This window comes from Chelonoidis abingdonii, chromosome 2 (genome assembly GCF_003597395.2).
Source record: "Chelonoidis abingdonii isolate Lonesome George chromosome 2, CheloAbing_2.0, whole genome shotgun sequence".
Taxonomy (NCBI): Eukaryota; Metazoa; Chordata; order Testudines; family Testudinidae; genus Chelonoidis; species Chelonoidis abingdonii.
The window spans coordinates 107,599,179-107,617,714 of record NC_133770.1 but is presented as its reverse complement, the minus strand read 5'-3'; the positions used below and the strand labels follow the sequence as shown (position 1 = coordinate 107,617,714).

At 40.8% G+C, this 18,536-nt stretch overlaps 1 protein-coding gene across 5 annotated transcripts in view; it reads left to right on the top strand.

Annotated features, from left to right (window-relative positions):
• Positions 1–18,536, top strand: part of TNS3 (tensin 3) — a 437,135-nt gene that overhangs the window by 238,351 nt on the left and 180,248 nt on the right. For all 5 annotated transcript variants that reach the window (XM_032796818.2, XM_032796815.2, XM_075062606.1 and 2 more), the window contains one exon: positions 396–437. In XM_032796818.2, coding sequence (XP_032652709.1) covers positions 396–437 — 42 coding nt within the window. The remainder of the gene's footprint in view (positions 1–395; positions 438–18,536) is intronic.

Below are 18,536 nucleotides of genomic sequence, written 5' to 3'. Positions count from 1 at the left end.
CTGGTAGCAAAGAATGAGAAGGTGAAAGGGTAAAATGAGAGTTGCATAGCTAAATCACGCATACCACAATGGAAATTCACTCCTTGACATTGTTTTGTTGTCTCCAACATGTTAGTCCTCTCTTATTGTACAAGTAACTGTATGCCAGAACTTTGGAATACGAGAGCCCATGTAATTAGTAGAACTCAGAAGCTCGCACGACATAAGATTAATTTCCATTTGTGTGTCTGTCTCAGTGACATTTGCTTGTTGATAACACTGCAGATCATTTCTGTGCCTGAATTATGTATTTTGTTCAGTGGGAGAGGTATGGGGGAAGCTTTTTTAAACATGAATTTTAAAAAATGTTGGAAAAGATTAAATTGACTTTAATCATTTATTTTTATTCTTCACAGCCTGATAACTCTGAGACCTTTATGAGTCATGTAACCAGAACTGTAAGTAATCCATTTTGATTAATCTTTTTGATTTGCTTAACCTGATTTATATTTCAGTCTGTGGTTGCACATGTTTAATTACATCTTCACAGAACTACTGCTGCTAGTTGTTCTTCAAAGCGCAGGCAGTTAGCATATGTAAGGGAAGCAGGTTTGGGTTAAGATAACTAGTGGTAATGCCAAAAGGGTTTTTTTTGCAGTTTTTCCAGGAACTTTTGCAGTGGACTTGGGCCTTTCTTGCCTTCTATCACACACAAACTTTCGGGGGAGGAGAAGTAAAAAGAAATGGCAAAAACATACATGCTCACATTTTTATTCTGAAAAGGAAATCAAAGATCCTATGGCACTTTTTCAAGAGTAAGAGTGCTTGTTAATCCTTGAGTTCTTGGCAATGCACAATTCATATCTTTATCTCTTTATATATATCTGTGGTGGCAAAGTACCTGGGATAAAAGTGCTATATACATGAAAGATATCGTGGGCATCAAATAAGATGTATGCATATTAGTCATGAAGACTTGTGATTGTTTTGTACTGAAGCACTCTTTCAGCTTTGGTTCAACTGCAGTTAGAAGATGGGGAGATGCTGCTCTTTGGTAAATGCTGTGGAAAAATATGTGAACTGAATAATATTGTATGTATCAATACTGGAAAACCCTGTAAGTGCACCCTCCTTCCCCGTTTATCCTTTAGCACGAGTCCAGGTTCAGATGTAATAACTAAACCCGGAGTACTAAGGAAAACTTATCCAACACAAATTGGGTCAGAATTAATGACCTTATCCAACACAAATTGGGTCAGAGGCCATTTTAACCCTTTTTTGCTTTGTCTTTCAATGAGACAATGAGGTGAGCTAGCATCTTTAAAGGGTTTCACTTTGTGTTGTCTAAGAACACTGATAAGAATTCTAGGTATAGCAATTATTGGAACACGAAGAAGCAGCTAAATTATCCTGTGACAAGACATTTCAGTGAATTCAAATATTTAATGTTCCTCCCAGACTTTCCCCCTCCTCCATTCTTAGTTGGACAGATTACCTAACATTAAGAAAAAACACCTGAAATAGCCCTCTTGTCAAATTCATATACTTGAATGAACGGTTTCACAGCTCTCCCCTAATATAACTAATATGAAACAAAATCACAAGATAAACTGTGTAAAAATAATTACAGATTACTTTCTATTGTTAGAACTAGCTGTTAACTTCAGAGGGTTTTTATGTTTGCACTAGTTGCTTATTAGATGAGCCAAGGTCAACCTCGTTTGTGTGTATGGTAACTCCATGCACAGCCAGCTATTTTTGAACATAATTAAAGTGGCAGGCCACACTATTTCAGACTGAATCTTTTGGTGTGTACACCTTCACACAGAGTAGTATCTTGGATCAAGAAATTGCCCATTAGTTCACTGCATGGAAAAGTCCCCTGTTACCTTCCTGGGGGTGAGTGTACCTACTAGCCAGTGATTGACGTGGAAGATGAAAAGGGGTCTGACCACCAGACAGTTCTGGTTGTAGTACTGTTGCATAAACTCTAACCCTCAGTGCAGATCTTAGAAAGGGGAAAGATGGTGGGATCGATACCAGTGTGCTATCCCTAGACCCTGTGTCGGTACGAGTCTTTTACATGATTGTCTAACTAGTACGTGTACGATAAACTGTGTTGGAATGGTATAAATTCTCTTTCTATTTTCCTCACCTTCCTTCAGTGCCTCCTAACTCTTAGGAAGGGAAAGGGTCTGTTTCTCTTGTTTAGCATCCTGATTGCTGAGTGAATACCTTCAGTAGCAGCCTCTGCAGCTTCATGGGAAAGCTATGAACAGCGGCTAAGAAAATGTGGCCTGATTCATTGTCACGGTGTCACTTCTGCTCACAGGGTTCTGAATGACACTTGTGAAGCTGACTAGAGTCTGGTTAATTTCCTTCAGCTGTTGTTTGGGCAAGTTATGAGCAGCTGCTGAGAAACTTATGACATTTACCTGCAACCTCAGGAAGACAGCACTGCATTTTCTTATATATAAAAGATATCTTCACAGCCATCTGGATTAAAACCTTAATTTTTTAACATGAAAGTTTGAATGCTGGAGAAATTGTTGAATCAGGCTTCTTGCGTACAGGAAAAGTTTTACCTGCTAGTTCAGTTTTTCAAGGTCTGCCTTGGTGTGCATACTCCTATGTCATAAAATAGGTGGGATGGAAATGTTTGACTGAAAAGCAATTACAAACCATGATAGCAAGTGTTTTCCTATTCGCAGTTTATGTGCCATCACTTCACTGGCAATAAAACTCTCAGTCAGGTGCTATCTTCTTATTGGTATTATGAAGGATCTCACAATATTCTACAAACATTAATGACTTAAGCCTCAGAGCATGTCTGTGAATTTAGGCACTTTTAAAAGATCAGGCCCAAGGTCATGTAACAGATCTGTGATTGAGCCAGGAGCAAAGCTCAAGAGATCTGACTTCCAGTCCTCTGTTCAAACCACCAAATATTGCTTCTTTCCATTGTATTGGACAATATGAATGTATTTTTTCAAAAGTAATAATCACTGCAGGACCCAAGGAATGTGCTTTATGCACCACTGATTCACATAGGGTGACCAGACAGCAAGTGTGAAAAATTGAGACAGGGGGTGGGGGGTAATAGGAGCCTCTATAAGAAAAAGACCCAAAAATCGGGACTGTCCCCATAAAATCAGGACATCTGGTCACCCTAGATTCACACCTTCTGTGTAGTGGTTGTGTTAACAGTCTCATCCTTAAACCACACCAGTTTTGAATTAATGCAGCAGAGTTTATACCCTGTCATGTCTCTTGTGATAAATTAGGTTGCCTGTGGATAGTAATTATTCAGGAAGCTGCCTATAACCTCTGGAGTAATAACAAGAACCCTACAACAACTGGAGCCTCAGATAACACTGTTTAATTCACCCTGGTAATGTGTTTGGTTTCAAATAGCTAACTAGCCTGATAACTCCTAACACGATACTTAACATGGTCACATCTAAATCCAGTAGCAGCATTTTGCGCTCAGATTTGCTCTGCGACTCTGCTCCCTACACTTGTACAGAACTTCCACAAACATCAGTGCAGATCTGAGAGCAGAATTGTTTACTAGCAAAAGTTTAGTCTTTTGGCCAGAGGGTATAAGAGGGCTGGATTCTGCTTGTGCAGTGCAAAGTGTATTTAAACCAGCCAGAGAGCTCCCCTCATGAATTTTTCCTGTCCAGGGGAATTTCTTGTCAGAGTAAGGCTAGCAGAGGCAGCTATGCCACCTCCTGCGCCAGCTCCACCACCACTGTGCAAGGCTCTCAAATGGCAAGATGTCACAGGGACCTTCCACAAGTGGCATTAATGAAAGTTGCCTTTTAAAGCAGCAGCTTTCACTTACGCTGAGGCTTGGTGGCTAAGAATTGAGGAGCCTGTCAGCACTTTCATTGGCTGCCATGGAGAGCCATGTGCAGAGTGTTTTTAAAATGGTATTGTCAGTGTTTGTAGAAAAGATTGCCTGAATTTATCCTCTGTTGGTGCAAGAATGGCTCTTTCCTTCACCACAGAGTCCCACTGTGCCTGTGAGGAAGGAAGACCACTTTAATTCCTACCAAGGATTCCATGGAAGCCAATGGGAATGTGCTGGATCAGCACTTGCCACCCCAGCCATGCTCACTTTTGGAGTATCCCTGACACTTCGCAGGCCTCAAATGAGGGAGAGATTCTGGGAACCCTGATAACGGAAGCCAGCATAGACCCAATGTTTGGTCTGCCTTGGGATAGCAAACTGTCCATGTGACTGTTGGTTTTCTTTTCAAGAGCTTTGTAGATTGCAGCTTCTGCTTGTCTAGTTCACCCAGCAATCATCTGGCAATACTGTGGTGCCGGAGAATCTTGTTGCAGTTTTGTTTTATGTCTGGATTGAATCTCCTGGTATCTTACTTATTCTCTTTGTAGTCTCTCTTCCTGTGATGTGGGTTGAGACAAGTGGCTGAGTGTATCTTCGCATTGTTTGGTGAATATTTGTACTTCTCTTTTGTTGGACTGAGTTGTAGTGGGGATTTAGACTGTATACTTATATGGGTTCTCTGGTTTTGCATGGATGTTGTGTAGTAAGGGGAGATGCACATTCCTTCCTGGCAAATAATCAAAGACTCTCTTTAGGACCTTTGTCATTGTCAGTCTCTGCTCAGGAGAAGCCTAAGGACTGGCCCTGCAAGTTATGATGGAAGTACATTAGGGATGTTGACTGAGCACATTGCTTGCATATGCTATACTTGTCTGTGAACAGTTCCTTTTGTATGCATAAGCTCAAAAATTAACGAAGAATTAAAACAAAAAATGCTGGGAGCACAGGGAAGTGACATCCTCTCTACCTGGGACAAGGATGCTACATAGACACAGAAGGAAAGAGGGACAGGTTAACAATGTCTTTCAAAACTGAACTTCACCAGCGTAGTCTGGACTAACTCCTAAGGGAGTGAATCCTATCCTGGTCTCCTTGGCCAAAATACGTGTGAGAGTGCTTGTGAGAATGAAGCAGGGAGGTTGAGAAGGCCTCATGTTTGAAAACTAGATGACAGGATCATGTTGAATTCTTCCAGGGCTCTCCAAAACAATACACTGAACATGAAAACCAGCTGCACATATTGTAAAGGACATTGACCTGCCTAACAAGTAATTGAAATTGGGATGTGCAAGGTAGCTGACATTACTATGAGGATTGTGGGTAACTTTCCACTTTCTGACTTCTAATTTTTATTTTGAATGTACAGCTGTTATGAGCAAAATCTTTAAAGGGGCCTCAACCTGGCCTCTATAGTTGCACCTGTAAAATGGGAGTTGAACATACGAATACTGCTATTTACATTCACAATTGCCTGTAGTTGGTTGCAGGCATACAAATCAAAGCTTTTTAAAAATCTATGGCCCATAATGCAACATTAGATTAGAGTTTTTTAATTTAATTTCTTGTATAAAAATATAGCAGATTTTTTGCTGTGTAGACACATGAAAATATTCAGGTTTGGTATTGTGAAATTATGCAACTCAATAGCAATAACACAGGCAATAGTGTAACAATGTTTTTAGTTCTTGTGCACAAAAGATCATTTTAATGTCTTGACTTTATTTTAAACTATTTTTTTCAAATATGACCATGAAGTTCAGCTGTTTTGAGTTATTTTTGCATTCTGCAGAAATTCTTAACACGTTTTTAAAAATTGGACACATCACAATTATGGCTTTTTGTCTTACTCACCTGACAGCTATGGCTGAATAAGTTTTATTCAAACTTTAAAACCCTCAACTGAAACAGAAATTAAATTGGCAGTAATGAGTGTGCAGAAACTAAGTATTGGGGAACTGGTAGTGAAAATGGACTTGCAACTTTTCTGATAGCATTTCACGAGAGAATACAGTAGTTGATGACATTGTTAGGTTCTCCCTTTAAGTAAAAAGATTGGCAGCAGTAGTGACAAAACTTCTTAATTAGAGACTCAGGCTAGATTTTCAGAAGAGCTCATCTTTCATTTAGGCACCTTTCATCTGGGTAATTTTCAAAAGTCCTAGGCACACTGCAGTTCCCATTTAACAACAATAGGGGCTGCTAGGTGCTGAGCCCATCTGAAATTCAGACTGCTTCATTTAGGTGCCTAAAGGGGAGCTGAGCACTTTGAAAATTTGACTGCATATCACTTGCAGTGACTCCCCAGTTGTGACTTTTTAAACTTCCCCTTGCTATTTCTGCTGTTGATTAGTGTCTGAGCAGCTGCCAGACCCTGCTGTAGCAAGAGACACATGAGTGCAGCTATCTCTTGTTGAAGCAACTTACCCAGGGCCGGTGCAAGGATATTTCGCACCAGGGCCATCCCTAGCTATTTTGGTGCCCTTCACAGCCCCCGCACGGGGGCTGGCCTCAGGCCTTCACGGGGAGGCTGTGTGGGGCCCTGCCCCAGGCCTCCATGGGACGGGGGGTGACCCCAGACCTCCATGGAGGACAGGGGGGAGGGGCAGAGGCCACTTACTGTGGGTAGTGGAGTGACCCGGCCCCAGCCCGCTCCGCTCCCCTGGCTCCCAGGCTTGGGGAGAGGAGGGAGGTGGGAACAGCCCCCCAACACTCACCGGCAGCACAGCTGGGAGCCAGGGGAACAGAGCAGGCTGAGGCCGGGTCACTCCGCTTACCATGCAGTGAGTGCAGGGTCGGGCCTGGCTGCAGTCTTCAGAGGAGTAGGGGCGGGGCTGGGGTGGAGCAGGGGCAGGAAGAGGCGGGGTGGGGTGGAGCAGGAGTGGGGGCCATAGGGAAGAGGCAGGGAGCCCTCCGTGCGGCAACTCCCAGCCCTGCGGCGCCCCTCCCTGCGGCAGCTCCCTACCCCAGCTCACCTCCGCTCCGCCTTCTACCCTGAGCATGCTGGTGCTGCTCCACTTCTCCCACCTCCCAGGCTTGTGGCGCCAATCAGCTGTTTGGTGCAGCAAGCCTGGGAGGGGAGGAGAATTAGAGCGCACGCCCCCCTGTTACTTGCTGCAGGCAGCCCTCCCCGCACCCCCCTGCGTCCCAGCTCACCTCCACTCCACCGGCTCCCCTGAGCGTGCTTTTTGGCGCCCCCAACCACTTGACACCCTAGGCAGCCACGTAGTTTGCCTAGTGATTGCACCAGCCCTGAACTTACCTCACATCAATGGCTATTATAACAAGCACCTTAGACTGGCCAGCTATCCAAATTACTTGATTGTCTGAATCTTGTGACACTTGTTTTTATAAAAAAGGAGATGCCATTTCATTTCTGTAGGCTAAATGTATTACGGTGAAACTTCTTGATTTTGTTTTATTTTATTTTTTTAATTCTTGTTGTGATTAAATATGTATTTTAGGTCTGTGTTTTTGATATCATGCTTTCACGGTACTTAGTTGTTAGGACAATATCAAAAACAGTTCCGTTCTTAGAGCTTGTTACCTCACCGTCAGCTTACAGGAGAGGAGCACTTTATAATAATAATATTGAAATAATAATAACTACCAAAAAAAGCAAGGGGCAGGCATGGGACCTTTATTTGTCCTGTCACTATTGTACTTGCAAATCTATCAAGGTACTTCCATGGCCTATGTTGCTGTAATACCTGAACACCTCTCTCATGAATAGATTTTATCTTTAGAATCACCCCTATGAGGTAGGGACATACTATCCTCATTTAACAGATGGGGAACTGAGGCATGGGATAGGTTAAGGGTCTTAAACAAAGTCCCACAGGCAGGCTGTGGTTGAGCTGAGAACTGACCCCAGGTCTCTCTAGCGCCCTAACCACTAGACCAACGGTTCTCAAACTGTGGGTGAGAACCCCAAAGTAGGTCATGACCCCATTTTAATGGGGTCACCAGGGCTGGTGTTAGACTTGCTGGGGCTTGGGGCTGAAGCCCGAGCCCCATCGCCTAGGGCTGAGGGCTTCAGCCCTGGGTGGCAGGGCTCAGGTTACAGCCCCCCCTCCCCTTTGGGCTGAAGCCCTTGGGTTTTGACTTTGACCCTCCAGCTTGGGGTGGTGAGACTTGGACTTGGGCTTTGGCCTCCCCACCCAGGGTAGCAGGGCTAAGGCAGGCTCAGGCTTCTGCTCCCACTCCTAGGATCAAGTAGTAATTTTTGTTATCAGAAGGGGGCCGTGGTGCAATGAAGTTTGAGAACCTTGCACTAGACCATCCTTCCTGCCCAAATACTTCCCAGTAACCTTAGAAGAATACAAAGACAAGAGCATTTTGTATTAAATGTTTTATTTTGAAATTGCAAACTTGCCATTTGCCCAGTTATGCCTGCACTCTACAATATTAACAGACGTGGCTTTGACTACCATCCTCAAAAGTAGCCTCCTCTGGAAATGCATTTGCTGTTTAAAATAAATGTTTGCTTATTCCTATAAGTGGGAAACATTTTTCAAAACTCTGTGTACATTTTTCTGTTTTTGCGAGTCAAATTAAATAAACCTTTCAATGTAACTAAAGACCATAACATATCTGTCCTGGAGATGTGGTGATGAGAAATATATAAGAAAATTTCATTTTTCATGTGAGGAATTCAGCTTTGAAGAACCAAACGCAGTATGTTTCCTGGGGTCTCAACCTGCTCTTATTCAGTGGCAAAACTGGTCTCTTCTGAACCCTAGACTACTCACTAAGGGCCTGATCCTGCAAAACTCATTGATTTTGTTGTGTTTTCTGCACTGAGGCATTGCAGAATCAAGCTTTGAGAATATGCATTGTACTGTAAATAGTACAGAAAATTCATGGCTGTAAAATAATCATGAAATAAAAATCACCCGTGGGTCACATTTCTTATTCAAACATGGACTTTGGATGTTTCTGCTTTCGGTTGTCATAGCTGTCGAGGCCCCTGATAGCAGCAAAAGCTTGCTGCTTACCTTTTTGTTGTTGTTTTTAAATTCCTGACAGAAAGTGCTTCAGCTCCAGTGCACTTTATGGATAGAAGGCCTAAATATCCTGGGAACACTTACTGTTGCAGTAAATGAGAAAACAAGCCTTTTTTTTATTATTTTTTTTTACATTTTTGCACAGAACCAAAATAAAAATGTACAGCCAAACCAATAACTGGCTAGTTACAGAAGAAATAGCTATAAATTCATGTTCTCCAGGAAGCCAGTTCTCAAAGAGACATGTTCAGTGGTTTAAAAAAAATTATTGCAGGAATAGATACAAGTTTGACTGTGTTACCATGTATCTAGTACGCAGGAAACTACTTTTTTCATTAGGGATAATTCTGAAACCAGGGAGACCAGAAGATTATTCAAAGTTTAGTCCTGACACATGACATTTGAACATGTGTTGCTCTGTAGCTTCTGAAAGCCGCTGTTAGCATAGAAAGTCACCATAATGGAACAGACTAGTAGTCATTGTAATTCATTGTCCTGTCTTACTCAGTGGCCTCCAGCAGTATGTGCAACTGCAGTACGATGTCATAGAAAGGGATAGAGAATTTCTTCCTGACCACAGGTGATCAGCATGTGCTTGGAAATACAAGGATTGTGACAATCTTTAGAATATTTTTTCTAACTAGTTCTATGACAGGCTCTGTTCATATTCATATAAATGTCTTGTCAATTGTGGAGTTGTTTTTTTTTGTTTGTTTTTTGCCTCATAAAATCATGTGGCAGTGAATTCCATAGGTTAGTTATAAATTGTGTAAAATGTCTTCATTTTTATATTTATTTACTTAAATGCATTTTTTAAAAAGTATCTAGTCAAAATTCTAGGTGTTTATACCACCGTTAAAAATATACAGAATTAAAGTATTTTTATCCAAAAATAGAAAGACCTTCCTCAATATGACCTAATTTCTTAAACATTGCTTATCTAATTAATCTCTCATACAAAAATAGTTTTCCCTCATTAAATTATTCCATATCCCTCATAGCACATCCCTTCAGCAAAAGTCCAGGAAAATAGTTGAGCCCTTTGACATGCCCTGAAGGTTAAGAGATCCAAGGTAGGTACAACCTTAGGGAAAGAATGCTGGAGTTAAGGACCCTTAACCAACACTGTCTAAGCCAGGCACGGTTCATGAATGTTCTGTGCAAGCTTACTCATACTGGTTTCAGAGTAGCAGCAGTGTTAGTCTATATCTGCAAAAAGAACAGGAGTACTTGTGGCACCTGTAATAAGCCTCCGTCCCAAATCTGGACCTTAGCGTCCAAAATCTGGGTGCTTAGCATGAACCTCCAAACTTAATTACCAGCTTGGATCTTCTCTCGCTGCCACCAATCAGGATTCTGAGTACCTGATAAACTCTCTGGTCTCCCCAAACCTTTCCTGGGGGCGCCCCATAGACTCAGGATGCCCTGAGCTTCCAATAAAGGGAAATAACCCACTTCCCTTCCTTGCTCTTTAATTTCTCCCAGATTTCCCGCCCTGGTGGATACTAGGAGATTTTCCTGCTTCAATCCCTTGAACACAAAAACGAGAGGACGAATTACCTTCTCCCCTCCTTCTTCTTCCCCCCTCTCCAGTCTTTCCCTAGAGAGAGACTGTCACTCTGCATCGAGAATCCATATACCCTTGCCTTAACGATAGCGAAATGATAATCAACAAGTTTTTAAAAAGACATAGCTTTATATCAAGAAATGAAGAATTAGAACCATTGACAATGATCAACTGTCATCAGTATTGCATAACAGCAGTGGCTATTGCTTAGAAAAAAAATTGAAATAATCAATCTTACTTCAAAGAATGATCCAACTTTACATTCCTAGCACTCCATTACATGTTAATACAACATACATATATAAACTATTGCGCTTTTCCTTTCTGTACTCACAACTTGGAACAGAGGAGGTAGAAAGACAGCTCTGGAGATAGAAAAAAAGACTCATTCCCTCTTTCGAGATGAAAAATAACAGGAACAAACCTCTAAAAGATAAACAGACCCCAGAAGTTCTCCTCCCTCACTCGCAAAATCCGTTTCTGCGATTCCTGATTGGTCCTCTGGTCAGGTGTCTTGGTTCCCTTTGTTGAGCCTTTACTAGTAAAAGAAGCATTAACCCTTAGCTTTTGGTTTATGACGCATCTTGAGAGCCTGACTAACAAATTTATTCTAGTACATAATGCTTCATGAACACTCAGCTCACTTTCAGATGCATAGATGGACAATACAGACAGAAGGATATTTTATACATACCAGAGAACATGAAAAGGTGAATGTATGCATACGCACAGGAAGAGGTCTACTAATTGAGATGAGCTATCATCCTTGCAGGAGAGGAGAAAACAAAAGCTTTTACAAGTCTGTATGGTCATTTCACGTAATTCACTTCTCAAAAGTTTTCTTTTTCTTTTTTTCTTTTTTTTTCCTGTAGTATGAGTAGGGATCATTCAATTGATAGGGGCCCCATTACATTCTGTGTATTTCGTCTACCTTGTACCAAGACTGTAAGTGTCATATGGTGAGAGCTAGGCCTTCGACAAAGCACTACTGTTTTTCACACAACTCTCAGGGTGTTGCCACAGGATGTTTGACTCGCATCTCTCCCAACCACACTAGCTTCATAGCCTGTGCAAGTGTTATACCCATGTTTGGTCATACACTGCTGTGGTATATGCCCAGCCTGAGTTTTATTCGTCTAGCCTTTCTTCTGCAGTTTTATTTTTTAGGGTAGGCCTATTTCATCTGCATTTTTTGTCATTGTTTTGTAAATACTGGGCTGTGTCTCTCCTGTGCTAGTGATATAGATCCTAGGCTATTCGTTTTTCTGAAATAATAAGAATGAGAATTCTCCTACAACAATGGAAGTAGAAGTAACTTTCTCGTCCAGTAGTTCAAACCATGGAGGTTAGAACGTGTTGCTTAATCTAGACAATCGAGAGAGACGTATCTTATAGTCGTTAGATTCAGTAGCGTCCAGCTATGGCTACTCAGATATCAGCTGAAGCATGAACATAGCTATGGATTGGCTTATGAGAAATCAGACTCTCTTCCTTCGAACTGTGCCACTCTGTAACTTCTTTTTAATAGCGTCACTATCTTCTTAGTTGTTATGACATGACTGTGATCCCACTGTGCGCGTTCATCGAACTGGTGCAAGATTGCTGGCTTGCTTGGGCTTGTTCTGGTACAAACATTGAAAACTGTTTCAGATTCAAAGCATCTGGATATATTACAAGACCAGTATTCTTTCTCAGTCTTCAGTATTGCCATTTCAAATATGCAAGGAATAAGCTTATTTAGGTGTTAAAATTTGTCTTAATCTTTCCAAATTATATTGACTTTATGAATATGGTACTTATATTCAAAGACATTTCCAAGGCTGTGGAGAGGTGGTTAACTTCCCTCTGTCATTTCTAGGGGAGGGGGGGGGGGGGGGTATAGAAATTAGCCTAAAATTAACAATTCTCTCTCCCCAAGAGTTCTGAAAGAACTCAAATGTGAAATTGCGGAACTACTAACTATGGTTTGTAACCTATCCTTTAAATTGGCTTCTGTACCCAATGACTGGAAGACAGCTAATGTAATGCCAATATTTTAAAAGGGCTCTAGAGGTGATCCCAGCAATTACAGACCAGTAAGTCTAATCATGTCTTACTAATCTATTAGAGGTTTCAGAGTAGCAGCCATATTAGTCTATATCCGCAAAAAGAACAGGAGTACTTGTGGCACCTTAGAGACTAACAAATTTATTTCAGCATAAGCTTTCATGAACTACAGCTCACTTCTTCAGATGCATAGAATGGAACATACAGACAGAAGATATTTATACATACAGAGAACATGAAAAGGTGGAAGTATGCATACCAACAGGAAGAGTCTAATCAATTGAGATGAGCTATCATCAGCAGGAGAAAAAAAAAGCTTTTGAAGTGATATGGGTCATCTCAATTATCACTTCAAAAGTTTTTCTTTTTTTCTTTTTTCTTTTTTCCTGTTGATGATAGCGCATCTCAATTGAAGGGGCCCACTTACATTCTTGTATGGTCTACCTGTACCACAGACTGTAGTGTCAATGGGAAGCAGGCTCAACAAAGCCACTGTTTCACAACTCTCAGGTGTTGCCACAGAGTATTGACTCCATCTCTCCAACACACTAGCCATCATAGCTGTGCAAGTATACCATATGGCATACACTGCACTGGGTATAAGCCCAGCACAGTTTACTTCTTCCAGCCTTCTTCTGGCAGTTTTATTTTTTTAGGTAGCCTTATTCTCTGCTATTTTTTCCTCATGTTTTGTAAACTACTGGGCTGTGCTCTCCTGTGCTGCTGAATTAGACCTATAGCCTGATTCTTTTCCTGAATAAAGAAGAAGAATCTCCACAACAATGGAAGTCAGAAGTAACTTCAGTCAATATAAAACCATGGAGTAGAACTGTGTGCCTAATCTGAAAATGGAGAGAGGTATCTTTCGTAAATTCAGTAGCTCCAGCAGCACCATCAGATTCACCTGGCTGGAACATAGCTATGATGGCATATAGAATAGACTTCCATCTTCCTTCAACTTCCACTCTGTAAACCTTCTTTAAAAGCGTACCATCTTCTGTATGTATGACATGACGTGACCCCACTGTTGCGGTCATCTGAACTGGTGCAAGATTGCTGCTTGCTGGGATTGTCTGAGTACCAACATTGAAAACTGTTTCAGAATTCACAAGCAATGGATATATATCAAAGACCAGATTCTTCTCAGCTTCAGTATTTTCCATTTCAAATATGCAAGGAAATAACTTATTTAGGTGTTAAAATTTGTCCTAATCTTCCAAAAATTGCTTCTATGAATATGGACTATATATTAAAAGACATTTCCAAGGATGTGGAGAGGTGGTATCTCCTCCCTCTGTCATTTCTAGGGAGAATAGAAATAGCCAAAATTAACATCTACCCCAAAATGACCTATATCATTAGCCTATTGCCTTTAAAGTTCTCTTTCTTGCTCTTTGCTAGAATAAATAGGCTTATCGTGCGATTTTATGGGATAAAAAACAGTTTAGCTTGTCACACAAGACCCTTAAAAATAGGGTTGCCAGATGTGTATATATATTATCTAGCATTCCAAATGTGTCCTAATTTTAAGGTGGTTAAGAACATAAGAACAGCCGTACCGGGTCAGACCAAAGGTCCGTCTAGCCCAGTATCCTGTCTACTGACAGTGGCCAATGCCAAGTGCTCCAGAGGGAGTGAACCTAACAGACAATGATCAAATGATCTCTCTTTTGCCATCCATCTCCATCCTCTGACAAACAGAGGTTAGGGACACCATTCCTTACCCATCCTGGCTAATAGCCATTTATGAACTTAGCCACCATGAATTTATCCAGTTCTCTTTTATCAATTCTCAAACTTTTGTAGTGGTAATCCCTTTCACTTAGCAAGCCTCTGAGTGTGACCCCCCTTTATAAATTAAAAACACTTTTTTATATATTTAACACCATTATAAATGCTGCAGGCAAAGCAGGGTTTGGGGTGGAGGCTGACAGCTCGCGACTCCTCATGTAATAACCTTGCGAACCTTTGAGGGGTCCCAACGCCCAGTTAGAGAACCCTTTATTTAGACCAATATCCTAGGCTCTGGGAACCTCCTGAATGATGATGCACAGTCAGATTTCATAATAAGGCTACAGAGCATTTTCCATTGTCTGTCACAGCAGTGTCAACATATCCCATTGTTTGCATTCAACGTCCAATGAAAATAGACTTACTGGTGGTCAGTCAAGCACGGCACCTGTGGATTTGTTGGAGCCCTAACATTTACTGGGTACTTTGTTGGTTTGATACTTTCCCACTGTGCAGTGCTGAAGAAAATGGTTCTCCTCCAGTAGCTCTGCATACAAACTGGCCTGGTTTGAGATAGAAACAAACTTTTCTAAACCATTTGGTTCCTCTTTTCTGTTATATACCTTAAGAGGCTACCCACATCCTTAAGGAAAAATCCAATCTTTGTACCTACAAGATGAAACGTGTTAAGATTGATTATAGCTACTAATCTTACTAATTCGCTTCTTCAGGGGTGTCGCTAGGAATTTTGCCACCCCAAGCACGGCAGGCAGACTGCCTTCTGCGGCTTGCCTGCGGAGGGTCCGCTGGTCCTGTGGCTTTGGCAGACCTGCCGCAGGCATGCCTGTGGGAGGTCCGCTGAAGCCGTGGGACCAGCAGACCATCCTCAGGCAAGCCGCAGAGAGCAGCCTGCCTGCCGCCCTCGTGGCACCAGCAAAGAGCCCCCTGTGGCTTGCCGCTCAAAGCACGTGCTTGACGTGCTGGGGCCTGGAGCTACCCCTGCTCTTCTTGTATCCCTATGTACCTGTGCATCAAGATCAAGGCAAACACCACACTTAAGACAATTTGGATAGAAAAAGGATTAACAAAAATTAAAGATATAATATAAGATTATAGACTGGCCTCCCTTGATTACATGTGCAACAAATATCAGTTACAGCAGTCTCTCAGTTCCTTCTTTCAGAAGCTATGCTCAAGAATTCATGCAAGGGCAGGAAACAATTGGTCTGTTTCAACTCTCTCACCTCTAGAAGAACATTTTAAGAAATATGGAAACAAAAGTCATTTTGTCGGAATTATTTATAGGTGGCTTGATACTTTGCAATACCCTCCCAATCTGAGTCTCAGAGAAAAATGGGAAAGAGAACTTAACCTTACTATCACAACGAAGCTTGGGAGGATATCTGGCTTAATGTGAAAGACGCTTCAAGTTCTTTATCCTTGTGATTCTTCCAGAACAAGATAATAAACAGGTATTACTGGACTCCAGAATATTAAGGCTAGATTAGCAACACACAGTGAATGCTGGGAATGCAAACAGCCCTATGCCAGCCTTTCACACATCCTCTATACCTGTCAAAAAAATGCATGTGTTCTGGAATACCATATTCAGTGCTCTCTCAGAAATGTTGTGTTGCTATTTTTCCTTCTCCAACCTTATGTATGTTGGTGATGCTGAATGAGTTGGTATTACCAGTTAACATTAAGAAATGGATTGCAGTAACTAATTTAGTGCACAGAAGTTATTTTGAGAAAATCTACAATTCCTCCTTCATATACAGATTGGCTTAGTGAACTCTCTACTACTATATTAATGGAATCAATGACCTAGTCTAATAGAAATGCTTGGAAAAAATATGAGGATGTCTGGTCACATATGAAACTCTTGCACAAATTTGCAGTTTAGTGTATATATTAGTCCCCAGTACTCATAGGTAGGTTATGTTCTCACTTATTTATCTGTTTAGTCACTTTAACAATTGATGCCCTGCATGATCTTGATGGGTTCAGGTTTGTTTGTTCATTTTTGGTTTGTTTTTTTCCAGGTTTAACAAATAATAAACACTGAATTTTGTTGTTTATAGGATATTTCCATCTTATGCATGTATTTATATAGGTTTTGTTTCATTGTGTTTATATTTTATATAAAAACAATAAAAAGAGAGATTTTAAAAAAAGAAAGAAATCTGTTTCATAAGTTCAAGTGCTTTGTTTAATTGACTACTCAGTCCAGATTTGGTCAGAGAGCATAGTACAGGAGTGCTGGTTTTGCAGAACATCTGTTGTCAAGAAATCAGATTAGTAAAACATCCTTATTTACTTGGTGTCAGATTATGTGGTCCATATTCCTACAAAACTTGACAAATCTGTGCATTTCATCAGTGTTTGAGCACAATAGCACATTTTCCAAGATGTATGCTTTGCCTGCCATACCGTTCGATAAATATCTTGCCCTCGTGGTATTTCGAAATTCAGGATAGCTCTTGAGGTTCTGTATTACAGAGATTAATTTGTGAAATCCCGGGAAATAAGATAGCTACAAAAATGTCTCAGAGTTGTGGAACAATGTATGCAGTGTGTCATAATATATTTAGCATATCAGACCGTAGGAAAAATAGAAACGTGAGGGAAAGGTTCATTGCTTGGCTCAGAAATGATTGTATCAGGGAATAATGCTGGAGGAAACGATACGTTACAGGGCGTATAGGGATGTGGGGGTATTTCCCTGGCTCCTTGCCATCTTCAAACAAATCATTGACTATAAAGAGTCAACATGTAATGTACAGGGTGACCTTGACATTGTAAATGGGTAAGAGCAATTTATCACATGCTGTCCACCATATTAAAATGATGGAACATTTCACATGGTGAACTGAAATCTCTTTTGGAGTCTCTGCCTGACAATTCAGGGGAATGTAAGGAGTTTTCACAATTTCTTATGTTTATCTATCCACCATGACAGCTTATACGGTATCACAATTCCTTATATTGTGCAATAAAACATGATACCCAGACCAAATTTAAGGACTTTAAAAGCTTTTGCTTTAAACAGAGAGTCAGTCAGATTAAAAAAAAATAAACTACATTATAGGTACTCGGAGAGAATTTTACAAACTGCACTGAAAATGTAGATATTAAGCGATTCCAGCTGTTAAGTTATGGAAATTGGCACAAACCGCCAATACAGTGCATGCTACAGAAAGGAATAAACTGCTTTTCAGCTTGATAGCAGGCATGTAATTAAGTACAGATGTCCCTAATAGGATTTTTTGTTCATTTGTTTTATTGTGAGAACTTTATTAATGTCCAGTTTATATGCTACAAATAAGTGGAATAAAGTTTCATTGTATCACTTCCTTCTTAGTAAAGGAAACCCCATACAGAGAAATGAAACCATAACTAACTGACCATTCATATTTAAGTGAGACTAGCTATTACATTTACCAAAATGGCAGAAACACTCAGGAAGGTGCTCAGTGTACCTGCTGGCTGGCCGTCAGTGAGCCATGCAACTGAAATAGAAACACATTCAGCTAATGTCTACTCTACTTGAAAGACTGATTGTGGGCAGGGATTCTGTTGTTATGATTATTTATAATTTCCATATGGCAGCACCCACTGTATACTAGGCAGTTTCAAAACACTTATTAATTGAGAATATCTATGTTGATTCTGAAAGGGATTGAGAGCGGCCTGCAGTGTGCTAAACTGTCTCAGCTCTCACCACTGAAGAGAATGGAAGGTGTGAATGTTCAGTACATCACAGGTTGCATTCAGCAGCTCACAGAATCAGATCCCAAGTGTCAATGTGTATGAGAGATACACAGTACGCTACTATTGAGACTTGTTTAAAATTCTTCAAAGCAGCTCATCATTAGGAATTCTGGAAAAGACGCATGCCAGTTGTGTATATTTGGGGGTGTGTTGGAGGTTACCTGCTTTTGTTATGTGATGTATTTGAACTGAGGAGTGGTGTCTCAAAACTCTTTCTTTGTCTTTTTCTTCTATAAAAGATCCTACAGCCACAAACCTATCCTAGCATAAATCAATCTATTCACAAGTACTGGGCATACAAAAGTTATATTGGCTCAGGTGGTCTGAATTCCAGTCTGTATCCTGACTCATAGGTTGATAGTGCACGCTTCTGTACTATATATGCAAATCAAAGGCAGGAGATGGGTGAGAAATCCTTGCTTTATACATATTTATTAGTGATTCATATACTTTATCCCAAACTCACATGCATATAAGGGCAGGACAAAGTCTGAACTGTTCCATATATTCTTATTTCACAATTATTGTATGTTAACAAATCATTTTTAACTTAAAAGTAAAATTTGACAGTTTAGAACCT